The following is a 14,297-nucleotide window of genomic DNA, read 5'->3' on the forward strand; positions in this document are numbered from 1 at the left end:
ATGCCAATAAATTTCGGACCCAGGCTGATAAATCCAGGTCTGTCAGTGTTTGCGGGACTGACTGTCAGCGCTATTGAGAGTTAAATTGGTGCTCTCATGTTGGTACCTTCAGAAACCTGAACAGTCTCAAAAACTCTGTTTTCAGGACTTGCTGCTAAATTCAGATAAGCAAACGTACCAGCATATTTGCATTATATTTATACCTTTTAAAGATTGTGATTATTTAATATATTGAAATCTGCTGTTTTATTTCAATCGTACCTTCACACTGAATTACAATTTTAAGTAGAACATGAGAGATAGTTAGTTGGACATGCAATAAAAAAAATCTATGCAGAAATTTTCTAAACTTTAACAACACAACAACGACTGCCTGATCATCATTCCCCTGAACCCAAATTACCATCTCAGCTGAGTGGGAGTAGAAAGTAGTATGACTTTTGTTAATGATAGGATACTGCGGTTTACTACTGTCGGAGTGTACAGTCAATAAAATCCTGTGCAAATCCTCTCTCAGAGGAATTGGCACAAGTTTTGTGCTAAATGTGTGAAAGTAAGATGTCCTTCTTGATGCAATCCTCTGTATTTATCCAGGCTTGGGTCCAGCCCTCAGAAAACAGTTGTGTCCCTCTTGGTGCTGTGGGAACGTAGAGGAGCAGGATTTGAACTACAGACTGTCGGGTCATACAAGCGACTCTACCACCCAAGCCACTGCCACCTCCTTGCACAGTAAATAACTAGTTGTATCAAAACCTCCAAAATCAGAAATTTAATTATATTTTTTCATTGCATTTTCAATGACTTATGTAATATGTGAAATATTTCTTTTGTATTGCCGACCAAGATCAACAAATGTAGCCAAACTAGACAATTTCTGGAAACTTATTTAAAAGTCCAATTTAAATTAGTCTTGTTATTCCTCCTTACTTGATGTATATTCAGAGCGAGTTTCATTCCTTTCACATTTGCAACAGAGTGTTATATTGTATTTAGTCAGTTGCACAAAAAGGCACCGCCCCATGATGTCGCAAACCCAAAGTAGCAAAACTGTAGTTTCAAAGCACATAACACACCGTAGACATTTATGTTTATTGTACTGTCAGTGATGGAAAAGGCATTTGTTAGGAGTAAGCTCAGGAACATAGACTACATTACAACCATGACCTTCAAGTGAATACAGATAATTTTAATTCAGATACTGAAATTGAAAAAATTTGATTAATTAATTGGTGTAATGATCATAAATAAGTTAAAGCTGTTGTTAACCTTCGCTGTCAAAAGAGGGCAGTCTCCAAGAGTGTAAGACACTGAATGAACTACTGTACATGAATTTATAATGTACTTTCTAAAGCCATGCTCACCAGAAGATTACAATCTGGTGGTGTTGATATGAAATAAAAGGAAAATCATATCATTTAAAAATGGAAAATATATGCAATAATTTTTTAAATAATTTTTTTTAGTTAAAATCGACAATATAATTTCTTTAATGATACATTATGATGACTTGAAATGTGCTGAAAGTTTGATCAAGCGTTGGAAAAAGTTGCTCTTTTATCTTTCCACATAGTCTTTATTAAGCACCAAGCAGAGAAATCATTTCCATAGAGAGAAGACTTTGCATCATCAGCTGATCCTCCAGAGAACTGAGAAGGTTTATAGTCCTGTGAGTTCAACACTGCAGGACTCAGATCTGTCAGTCAACACAGCAGAAAGCACAACCACCATGACCTTCATCACCATCCTCATCTGGACGCTGCTCTGCTGCTGTTTTACAGGTTCATTCACTCAGCAACATTTCAAACATGACGTGCTGCCTTTTCTCTCATTTCTTTCTGCTGATAAATGAATGACTTGTTTTTGTCTGCAGGATGCAGCGGTCAGGTGACGGTGACTCAGCCTCCTGTAGTGACATTTACTCCTGGATCCACAGTCACTCTGAAATGTACAACCAGTCAAGCTGTTGCAAGTTGTGCTGGTGGTCAGTGTATGTACTGGTACCAACAGAAACCTGGTCATACTCCAAAGCTCCTAATAAAAGCTGTTAACATAAGGCCTTCAGAAACACCATCTCGGTTTAGTGGCAGTGGAAGCAGCTCTGACTTCTCATTGACCATCACTGGAGCTCTGGATGAAGATGCTGTAGTTTATTACTGTAAGAGTATCCATGTAATAAACAGTGCTGATGTGTTCACACAGTGATTTATAGTAGTACAAAAACCTCCTTCAGTCAGACTGCAGACACACTGAGCTGTTACAGCAGGAACTGACTGCAGCTGCTGAAGAGGAAGAGACTCTGACACAGACCACTGAACACAGAGCTCACAGTAACACCACCAAGTATTGAATAACATATTTGCATGAGCAGGAGATTTTTTTCTATTTAATCAGCTGTAACAACATTTATAGCTCTAAATTTGAAATTATTTTATTATTTTAAAAAATACTCAAATCAGAAACTGAAATTATATTGATGTTTGTATTAAATTCACCACAAAAAAACAAAAGCAACAACAAACCCCAAGATCACACCGTATTTTGTTACACTATACTGAACACTCACCTTCTAGTTGACAGCTATTATTGTCTTCTTTAAAGAGTACATAGTTGGTATAAGGTTTGGGTTTATTTGTCCAAAACATCTCAGATAACCTCCAGAAACACCATGGGAGAGGTGAGACTTAACAAAACCCAAACTTATGAATAATGTATGAGTGTATTATTGTATTTAAACTAGTATAAACTGAGTTATTTTTGCCTCTTTACGATTGTCCTTGTTGCTGGTAATTCGTTTTATTTCGTGCAGTGACCCAGACAAGGAATAATTGGCTTGTTGACAAATTACGCAGGCAGCCATTGTTAAACAGGAAAGACTTGTGTTTGAATCTCCTGTTGGGTCATTATGGACTCAGTGACGTCAGTAGACATTGGATGCCTGCAGAATTAACAAGGCATGCAAACAACAGAAATAGCTAAGTGGGACGGCTGACAACAATGTCATGCAACGATTTCTGTAAATCGCTTTTCAGTTTACTATTCCACCGTGTTTTTTTGTTTTGGTTTTTTTTTATTATTTTGAAATACTTATTAGAATAAATACTGTTACATACAGGAACAGATTAATAAATAAAAATTTCCTTTATGAAGATAAAATTTTAACCAGTATCAAAAGTAGAGCACAGTCACATTGTCCTCCACGTCTTCTAAGTTCACACCGTCACCTGCAGGTTCATTTGAAGCCACTTCTCCAGTTCAGCAAGGTAGTATTTATATGTAAAAATAACAGGTCTTTACATCAAGGTGTGTCGCTGCAAATCCTGACCCACAAGCACACGACATGGTCATTTTATGGGGGCAGTAACAAGCCAGACCATGAACTTCTGCCTCAGCTTAGACCCACTTGCCCCCCTGATAAACAGGGCAATACGGATCAGAACAAGCTGAAATAAAAATACATCATCATTTCCAGCAACAACTGTGTCAGCAATGATTTAACTACAAGTCGGCTTTATTTTCTATATTTCTATGTGAGAAAAAAATTAAATATTTTTAACTTTGTTAAGTTTATTTAGTTGGCCCTGCGATGGACTGGCGAGCTGTCCACGGTGTACCCTGCCTTTTGCCCAAAGACTGCTGGGATAGGCTCCAGCTTCCCCGCGACCCTTCATCAGACTGAACGGTTAAGATAATGAATGAATGAATGAATGCATGAATGAATGCATAAATGAATGAAGTTTTTTTGGTTTAATAAAATCAGGAAATGCATCCAAATTATGCTGTTTTAACTGCACATAAAAATTACAGTGGAAGAAGGTTTGTGCACCCTTATTTATGAATGAAAAAACTTGGAAGTGGATTGTAATAACTTACATTGAGTTATGAATTGGGGCCTTAAGCAGTGTTGAAGCCTTGCCCCTAGGACTCTTTAATAAGGCTTGGTAGCTGTGAAGAAGCCTTTGTAAGTGGGAGGTCAGGATAATCCATTTAGGTGATGCTTTACTAGGAATTTGTCAGTCAACACTTCCTCTCTCAGACCAGATGAGCTCTTCAGTGTTTAACAGGACCCACATTTGATCAGGTTTACAGCCTGTCCTCCACCTCCGATTCTTGCTGGATACATACAAATCTGCAGCATCCACGAGGGAATTTGGACAACTGCGCTCAGTCTGTGGGGTTGGGAGGGTCGGCAAGGATATAGACCAAGCCTGAATAAGGATGGATATGATGAAGAAGTTTTGTAACTGCGTGATGTCTGTAAAAGTCAAGGAGTACATTAAGGATTACTGCAAGAGGAATGGACTGCTGACACTCTCCGTCTTTGCTGTTGTCACTGGCTGTGTGCTTGGATTCACATTGCGTACATTCAACCTCTCCACTCAGGTATGTCTGGAAGGCTGGACAAAAATTCAAACAAAAAGAGAAAAGGGCTGAATAGAAATTATTTTTAGAAATTTTTGTTATAAAAAAATACCCAAAACAACAAGATATTGTGGGAAATTATGTGGAAACATAATATATTCAGGAAGAGAAGCAACATTTACTGTCATCTTATGGTCTCGTGCACTTGAGAATAAATTACAATCAGTAATGTGAGAAAGAGAATGAAGCAGACAGAAAAACAGGGTTAGTTCAGAAGTCAGAATAAGCAAGATTGATTTTTTTTTTTTTTTTAAAGTGATTTGCACTGTGTTAATCTAAAACAGTGTGAAAACTGTATGTCTCTTTCAGTGTCGTTCAGCTTGTTTCCCATAAATCATCACACAAAGCATTGTCACAGTAAATGTTTTATTTGTGCTTTCATGTGGATTTTCCTAGTTTTTTTCTATTTACAACAGTGTTTAAAGTATCTGAAAGTCTATTTAAATCCTACTTTCTTCTTCCAGTAGGCCACTCTGAGGTGAGCGCCGCTAAGTAGCTTAATACTTTTTGGCAAAGACTTGATTAATTGACAAACATAGTGTATGATTCCCAGTACAGTCACAGTGCAGAGCAATACAATATCCTGACCTGCTATAAGCAACAAACATGAGCTAAAGTTACGATAAGATAGAATTATATGTGAGCTAATACACAAAGAAAAAAAAACAGGAACTGGAAACTGGTCCTTGAATCGTGCACATTGTATAAAGTGATTAAATTGATTATTTATAAAGCATTCTTTAGTGTGAGGGGCTCCTAGAAGGCAGTAGCTGCAATAAACTCGGTGTCAAAACTAAAGAAATGTAACAGAGCTTTTTGTCTTTCTTACAGGCCAAGATCTATTTCTCATTCCCTGGAGAACTACTGATGAGGATGCTGAAGATGTTGATTCTGCCTCTCATCACTTCCAGGTAAAAATCAAGTTTTGGATCAATATTTGTAAAATGTTTGTAGTATCTAGACGAACATTGTAAAATATGTGCTATTTCATCTTTGAACCTAATCTGGGACCTTTGGAGCATGCACTTCTCTTATCTTTCTTTGTGTCTATTTAGTTTGATAAAAGCATTAATCTAATTTTCATATGAGATATAAACAAAAGCTAAAATTCCAGCTTATGAAAAGAAAACTTTAACACTGTCACAGAACAAAAACAGAATACACATTATAAAGTAATTCTAATATTTCTTATTAATCTGTGTCCATAAAGACCCAAATAAAAACTCAAGCCAATATTTTAAAGCCACTCTGAACAAATACAGTCTTTCTGTTATTTCTGTTTTTTTATGATCTCACATCTCCTATATTTACCATTCAGTCTTATGTCTGGCCTGGCCTCCATGGATACAAAGGCAAGTGGGCGGCTGGGAGTCCTAACTGTCACCTACTATCTGTGGACGACCTTCATTGCTGTCATTGTCGGCATCTTGTTGGTCCTCATCATTCACCCGGGGACGGGATCAGAGAAAGATGGACACCATGGAAGTACTGGGCCTGTTATGACCTCTGCTGATGCACTGTTGGACCTAATCAGGTAAACATTTGCACAGAAACAGAGCGCTTCATTCATTCAAGATGTCATCCAACTGTGCAGGCATGCCGAGCAGAATTCAGGATTTTAAGTAAATTTTCCTTTCATGATGAAAAAGTGGTGGGGGTCACTTTTACTTTAAAAGTAAAAATAATAATTTTACAAATTTCTGCAAAAAATTTCATGAGGAAACATTAAAAATAAACACAAACATCAACATTATGTTAGCCTTAGAGGGAAGTCCATCAGTAAAATACTTTCATTTTATTGTTCATATTCTCCTCTAAATAGCATTTCATGAAATTATAACATAGATGATTTCATTAAATGAAACATCAGTCTAATCTGTCCTTATAAACGGATTTCTTCTTCACTTTTAAAGACTCTGTGTAGGGATTCACATTAGAGATGATGCTCATAATGTACTTTGGGAAATCCTCTTTCCATTGTTCAGATTTCTGCCAGAAATAGAAACAATCCCATCACTTTCCTTTTATAGCAGTGGAAAAGCCCTGGTATTGAATTCCAGATATTCCATATCGGCCACTCCATCATGTTAGCGTTGTTTTCCTGGCTGAGGATTTGCCATGTAACTTCCCTTTGACACCTGAGCATACCCACTAAATAAGTACAGCTCAGACCCTTTGCACTGCCCTGTGCTTCTCAAGTGCAAGAGGCTAATTAATCACAAAATCTCTGAGATTTAGTTTGACCTGTAGAGCTGGCATTAACGCTTTCATAACTTAAAAATTGGAGGTCAAAAATCATAAAAGGAAAGCTGAAATAAAATATTATTTTATTTGAGATTTTAATAATGCCTATCAGCAAAAATAACTGAAATGAAGAAGACAATATTAGATAGTAGCTCATATGAATACGTCAAAGGGAAGAAAAGGTAAATCTGACTTGATGTTTTGTACAATCTGCTGACAATGGAGCCATTTCACCTTTGTTTTAAGAAGGTGAGGGACAAACTGTTTGAAAGATTGTTGCAGCATCACTCCCACGCAGTAACTTAGTTAAGAATAGGAAGACAATTATTTGTGCTCTGTTAATCCTTTGCTTTCTTAGAAGATCCTTGCACTGCTCTTCACATTGTAAGACTGACAGTCTGCTGTCTGCTCAGGCTTACCACAGGGCCATTCAAGTCAGAATTCCACTAATACCATCTACTTAAACCTAATTACATTGGAGAGTCCTGTTACATGTCTAACTATGTCAGAGCTTGTGTCACTGATGTCGGATGTAAAAATAAATGCAGTTCCAGCACAAGATGCTGTGTTCTTCCACCTCTTGATAAGGTCAAACAGAGAAAATCCTCCTGCTATCCTGTACTAAGTGAAAGTGTAACTACTTCTTTATTGTTGCTCATTTTTAGGGCAAGAAATACTTGACCAGTGATGACACAAAAATGAAATTATACAGGCGTCTTAAGAGCATACTTGCATTGGCTTTATATATGTATATATATATATATATATATATATATATTAAGAGCATACTTGCATTGGTTATATATATATATGTATATATATATATATATATATGTATATATATATATATATATATATATATATATATATATATATATATATATATATATATATATATATATATATATATATATATATATATATATATATATATATATATATATATATATATATATATATACATATATATATATAACCAATGCAAGTATGCTCTTAATATATATATATATATATATATATATATATATATATATATATATATATATATATATATATATATATATATATACATATATATATATATATATATATATATATATATATATATATATATATATATATATATATATATATATATATATTAAGAGCATACTTGCATTGCAGTAAAGCTGATAAATGACGGTTTACCAGGGTGTCCAGCTCTGGTCCTCGAGGGCCGCAATCCTATATGTTTCCATGCATCCCTGCTCCAACACACTTGACTCAAATTAATCAGTCATTGTGGAGAACTTCATAGGCTGGTGGATCCATTCATTGAAAAGACAGGTGTGTTGGAGCAGAAATACATAAAAAAAACCTTCGAGGACCAACTTTAGACACCCCTGAGCTTCACAGTACAAATTTGCAATGACAAAGTGAAGGTCACTCACCGACAGTGAAACTTCAGCAGAATACGCCTGCATGACAGGTGCATAGGAGAGAATCGCATGGGAGTAAAATCCACTGCTTATGGATAATAATACATTCCAGATTTCAGCTGGTTATTGACACCTAAGCTGTGTTTTATTGTAAACAAAGATGATCACCAATAAAATATAATCGTTTTTGCTTTAACAATTTAATGTGATAATTTGTTTAATTACATTTTAGCGACTGAAACACATCATATATTGCAGACCCACATGTAACCATAGACATTCATTTAATGTCTGACTCAAATTAAGACTCAAATGAGTGATAAGTTTAGCACAAAATATAAGGAAGGTTGTGTTTGCTCAATTATTTCTCCAAGTTGACAACACAACTGTTCAGCTGGGCTGAGGTCTGGACCCACAGCAGGTCATTCTGTGTGCTCTATATCCTGTTTCTGTCATTACTCTGTGATGGTCTTCCTCTGTGAGGAAGAGCGTAGCGTTGCCATTCAGATGGATGGAGTTACGGCATTTGTGCAACTCTCGGAATAAGAGTGAATACCAGCAGGAGAACGTTGAAGGGCATTGTGGCACTTTGTGTCCCATTGTTGCTCCTTCCTGACTAGTTATGCGTAGTAATAATCTATCAATGAATTTTTAACAATCAGTCACACCACATTATAAAATAGCAGCATTTCTAAAACTTTTTTAATTTACTTATTATTAGATGCTTTTGTTTTAGAGAGTTTTAAAACTAACAGACATTTTGTTGCCAATCTACATCTCTCTGCAATAAACTGGGCTGTGTGTTACCACAACTAATTTTGTCATCTGTTGTCGTCTCCAGGAACATGATCCCATCAAATCTCATTGAGGCTACTTTTCAGCAGGTGAGTGGACAAACGGTGACAACAAAAGTTAACAAGTTTTGTTCTTAATATCAATGTATGAACATGGTTCGTTTTATTCCAGTATCGGACAGATTTGGTGCCCATTGTGCAGACTACCAATGAGAAAGCGTCTCAAGCCAACTATGTGTATGTCATGCCCGACTATCATAATCCAAAGCTGGGCCACCCAGTGTTCCTGGAAATCACTCCTGCACCAGACATCAAATATAAAATTGTCCCCAGTTCAAGCAAGGGCATGAATGTACTGGGAATTGTCATCTTCTCAGCCACAATGGGTAAGAAAATCTACAAAGAATGATGAACATGTGGTTTTCTAAAACATTATTAAGGTTTTGCAAGCTGTTATCATTACTGCTTTATTGTGCAGAATGGAACTAGGAACTGGTTTAAAAATAAAAACTTTTTATGCATTATTCAGATTATTAGTGGATTCATATCTTTATTCATCAACTAATAACTTATTTCTCACAAGTAAACCCCTTATCTTTGGTAAAGATTGCAGTATAACATCTATTCACTACAAACATCTTTGTTCTTTTCTGTTTTAAGGTCTGCTGCTGGGGAAGATGGGAGAGCGTGGATTGCCACTGGTCAATGTCTGCCAGTGCATCAACGAGTGTGTAATGAAGATCATTAATGCTGCCATGTGGTAAGTTTGCACCCAAAATACACAAACCTATTGTCTCAAGTGCATACATCCAACAAAAAATACACTGTTAACATTGCAGGGTTGGATTATATCTAAAAATAAATCTCACTACGCAACTCAGGGAAGATTCCCTGGTGACGTCAGACGTGTCCTCATAGCCATTAACAGGAGCTGCTGAGTCAAGTGCATTTACGGGGCAAGGGCAAACCGTTACAAACAAGATTACAGCTAAAAAATCAAACGCAGCTGGAGAGCATGCGACCAGACTAGAGAACCCTGTGTCCACCTGCACGTTACACACATGTCTGATTGTGAACATTTAATTCCAAAACCTGGAGCGTTAACCTCTTATAATTGCAGCTACTCCTCTGGAGCCTGGTAACAGGGACCTGATCCCATTCAGGCAGAATAGCATTAGTGATGTCAGTCGCTAAAGCTTGACGAATGGGTTCTGCTTAGTTTTTGTCTTTATCAGTTAATCTCCGTAGTGTAAGACAACAGATTAAATTCTTCAGCACAAAATGCAGTATGTCAGTGTGGGAGAGTCTTAAACCTGCATGCATCCTAATAGCCAACAGCGAGTCCTGTGGAAATAAATTCATGTAAAAGTGTTTCGGTAAGTTTTCATATATTTTGAATTAAGTCTTTTTTTTCTTTTTGAGTGATCACAAATACAGACACACAGATCCAGCTCTTGCTCGTTTGTGAGTTACTTGCTTTAGATTTAGTTTACTTGAATATGGGGGAAAAAACAGCAGTTCAGATTAAATGTGGTTCTTATACATTGCAGGGTAAGTATTGTTCTGCATGATATACACTATAAATAGTTGTTAGACATGTTTTCATGGTAGCCTTAAAGCTTCTATACAAAAATGTGATCAAAGATGCATGAGGACAATAAAATAAAAACAAATTAAGATCATACTTCTTTTTCTTTTTACAGGTATTTTCCTTTCGGCATTGTGTTCCTGGTTGCAGGGAAGATCCTTGATATGCACGACCCAGCCCACCTAGGAGAGAAGCTTGGAATGTACTTCATCACTGTCCTGTGTGGTCTCTTTGTGCATGGCCTCATCCTGCTGCCTCTCTTCTACTTCGTACTTACCCGCAAAAACCCCTTTGTCTTTATCAGAGGGCTGCTGCAGGCTCTTGTCATAGCACTGGCCACTTCTTCTAGGTGAGTGGAGACATATCAACTTTTTTTCCTTTTATTTATTTTCTTGTGTCAGATTGGGAAAAACATCTCCAATCCATAAATTTTGGCCTATTTTCTCTGCAGTTCAGCCACTCTGCCAATCACCATGAAGTGTCTCCTGGAGAACTGTGGGGTGGACCGGCAGATAGCTCGCTTTGTCCTGCCAGTGGGAGCCACCATTAACATGGATGGGACAGCTTTGTATGAGGCAGTGGCGGCTATCTTTATTGCTCAGGTCAACGAGTATGACTTGGATTTTGGCCAACTAGTCACTGTTAGGTGAGAAAAAAACCCCACGCAGGCTGTTTTCTTCTGATTACTTGTTCCGCGTGTCTTGGACCCATCGAAGATTAACTTTCTACATTTTGATTATCTCATCAGTATCACAGCAACAGCAGCCAGCATCGGAGCAGCTGGGATTCCTCAGGCAGGTCTGGTTACCATGGTGATTGTCCTGACCTCTGTGGGGTTACCACCTGCTGACATCTCCCTGATTGTGGCCATCGACTGGGTTCTGTGAGTCTCACTTAAAGATGGTCTTGATAATAAGAAACTAACAGGGGTGGTTGTGGCAGTGAGTGAATATTTTCCTCTTTCTCATTCTCAGTGATCGGTTCCGCACAATGATCAATGTTCTTGGAGACGCCTTAGCTGCCGGCATTATGGCTCATATATGCAAGAAAGATTTCGACAGAGCTGCCGCTGCTCGTGCTGCTGCTGCTACGACTATTCTCACTCCCATTGCCACGCCCACCAATACAGGACGGGTAAGAAATGGTGTACTGGTCTAGGCATTGATGCTTCTTTTATTTAAATAGGAACTCTTAAGAATTAAAATAGTTTGAAAATAAAGTAAATCAACACAATAATCTGAAAAGAACCACAATCATATCTATTATCTAATGTTGAGATGTGTTTATATGCAAGTTCAACACAACCTATTTCCTCCAAAAGAAAAAAAACATTGCCAACAAACTGTACTGTTCTTGTCTTGACCTCTACAGAGGGACACAGTAATCTCCTGTGGTAATCAGAGTGTAGCACTATCTGACGCTCCTCTGATTGCACACCGCTGTGATTATGTGTTCGAGGTGGATGGAGACAGTGTGCTGGAGAGACCTGTGCCCTGCTTCAACCTCTGCCAAGTCTGACACACTTCACTGGATGGACAGAAAGGAAAATATGACAAAGATTTAGCTCCCAAAGCCAAAGGCACGGCTCGAGGCTCTAAGAGTTCAAGTTATGTTTGGTTTCTGGATTTTTAAAGGAAAAAAAGGAGACCAAACATCAAGCATATTGAAGGGTTGGGGCTGAGTGGCTTAAATGTGTTTTGTTTGTGCCATGCCGAAAACAGAAACCTACTTTACTTGATGCGCTATGCCTCTGTTCAGTTTGGACTGGAGGAGGAGATGTAAAGAAAATGCGCTTTATGGGTAACCTGAATCTTAAAATGTTTGTGTGCATGATAATGAATTGTAATGTGTATCTGAAGAAATAAGTGTTGATGGAGACAGCTAGACATTCACAGTAGGCCTGTCCAGATGTGGTCTGCAGGTTTGACCTCAAGGTTTTAAATTGCCTTAACACGACCTCAGTTTTGACAGTGATGCTGAGAAATGTAAAGACTTGAAAGTCATAAGCGACAGATAGTTTGTTCAAGAGATGCTTACCTATTTACATTAAATCCTTATTAAAGTAATAAGAAATACATCATCATAACCTTCCTGACACACATGATTGTTTTCTGTTTTTATACTTGTGCTTTGACATTTGTTTTTTAATAAAAAAAAATGAAAGAAACATGCTGCTGTCATGACTTGTGTGAAGAATTTCAGTTTTTATAATTAAGCAAATATATTCATTCAGCCATAAACCTGTAGACAAGTACATTGGCTGTTCTATTGATACACTAAGTAGTGTGGAGAAGCTTCACTTCTGAGCAGGAAATATTCATATATTATAACCATCCACATAGAAAACCTACTATTATTATAACCATCCACATAGAAAACCTACTAGTTAATTGTCCAGTCTTTGGTTTAGGAGTTAAAAGTCATTTAACATGAGCTAGTTTGCTGAATCTCACATTTGTACCTCTAAACTTACCGGCAAAGAGAAAAGAACTAATGTTCATGTGTCAAAAATGAACCCTTGCACTTTCTCTGTCTTCAGTCCTTTACTGGAAGCCCTAGCATGAATACCAAGTTAATATATAGTGCTGCTAAAATATCTACTTTCTGAGCTTAAAGCTTTGAACTTGGTCTCAGGGCATGCTAACATTCATTATGCACATTCTCTGAGCCAACATTAAACTGGAGCATCTTAGGAGTCAGAAACTGCATCTCACAATTCTGTTTCAAAATGTCACATCACAGCTGCATTTTGCTTTATGGTACCACATCATACTGGCAACTGTTTTGAGCAGGTAACAGCTGATTCATCATGCATTAGGATATTATAAAGGAAGAAGGAACGAAAGTGACAGAGCAGGAGTTAATGGCTGGAAGGAGCTAAGAAGAGAGACAGGATGCAACACAGATGCCAATTTAGCCTTTGTTAGCTGGTGCAAAATCAGTTGTGTTGCTTTTAATGCAACACAACTGGTCAGAGCCCAAAGCTAGCAGGTTTCTCTGCCAATGTAAGTGCACTAGGTTGAGAAAGGATGTAATGGTAACAGCATCTCAGAGCAAGTCTGAGAAAGAGGACTGAGGAATTACGAGGTTAGGAATTTTTCTTGGGTTTATCTGTGAACAAGAGGTGCATTAGTTTAATGTTAACAGTAAGCTGAACTCATTGGAAGGTAAAGCTAAAACCAAGAAAAAGGTCAGTGTTTCATGATCAAATTCCTACTGAACAACTTAGATTTACAGCTCAGCAAGAAAACAATGCTTTCTGGAGGAAGGTTCACGAAGATTTCAGGCGTTTGGAAACAACGGTCCAAAGTAAAGCTGGGTGGAATAAATGTGGGGTATTTAACCATGAATACTAAAACAACTGTCAGGGTGGCATCATGCAACAGTTATCTGAACCTGGTCAATTTAATGCTTCTTACAAGTTTCCATATCTCTGCTCAATAGTCTGTGAAGGTAGCTTTTCCCACAGGACCTAAAAACTATCAACTTAGTGAGGCCTGAGCATATCAAGGTTTCAGATTCTGAAAATTGTTCATATTGGAAGACACCGTGAAAGTGACTACCATGTCACAAAATGTACAAACTTGTCTCAACTCCATCAATTTTGTGACAAGAACTGGTCTAACATCCTACCAGGGCTCCTCTGGATGCTTGAAGATTGATAAGCTGTATCAGATCAAGAAGAAAATTTAGCAGTAACACCAAGTCAGTCAGGTGGGATTTACTCTCAAGCCCGAATTTCAGAGGTGAATCCAAAAAAATTAAAACCATTTCAATGCTTCATCTGTATTAAACTAACTGAAAACTCAAAAGAAAATCAATCAAGGCCCGTGA

At 37.4% G+C, this 14,297-nt stretch overlaps 1 protein-coding gene across 1 annotated transcript; it reads left to right on the forward strand.

The window, feature by feature from the left end:
- Positions 1-4,215: 4,215 nt before the first annotated feature.
- Positions 4,216-11,981, forward strand: slc1a8b (solute carrier family 1 member 8b; the record flags this gene model as incomplete). The annotated part of the gene is made up of 11 exons (XM_079261635.1): positions 4,216-4,380; positions 5,251-5,330; positions 5,738-5,953; positions 8,923-8,965; positions 9,048-9,261; positions 9,536-9,635; positions 10,579-10,812; positions 10,915-11,109; positions 11,212-11,346; positions 11,438-11,597; positions 11,835-11,981. The coding sequence occupies 11 exons, from the start codon at positions 4,216-4,218 to the stop codon at positions 11,979-11,981; spliced, it is 1,689 nt and encodes a 562-aa protein (XP_079117761.1).
- Positions 11,982-14,297: the final 2,316 nt, after the last annotated feature.

This window comes from Telmatherina bonti, assembly GCF_933228915.1.
Source record: "Telmatherina bonti genome assembly, chromosome: 22".
Taxonomy (NCBI): Eukaryota; Metazoa; Chordata; class Actinopteri; order Atheriniformes; family Telmatherinidae; genus Telmatherina; species Telmatherina bonti.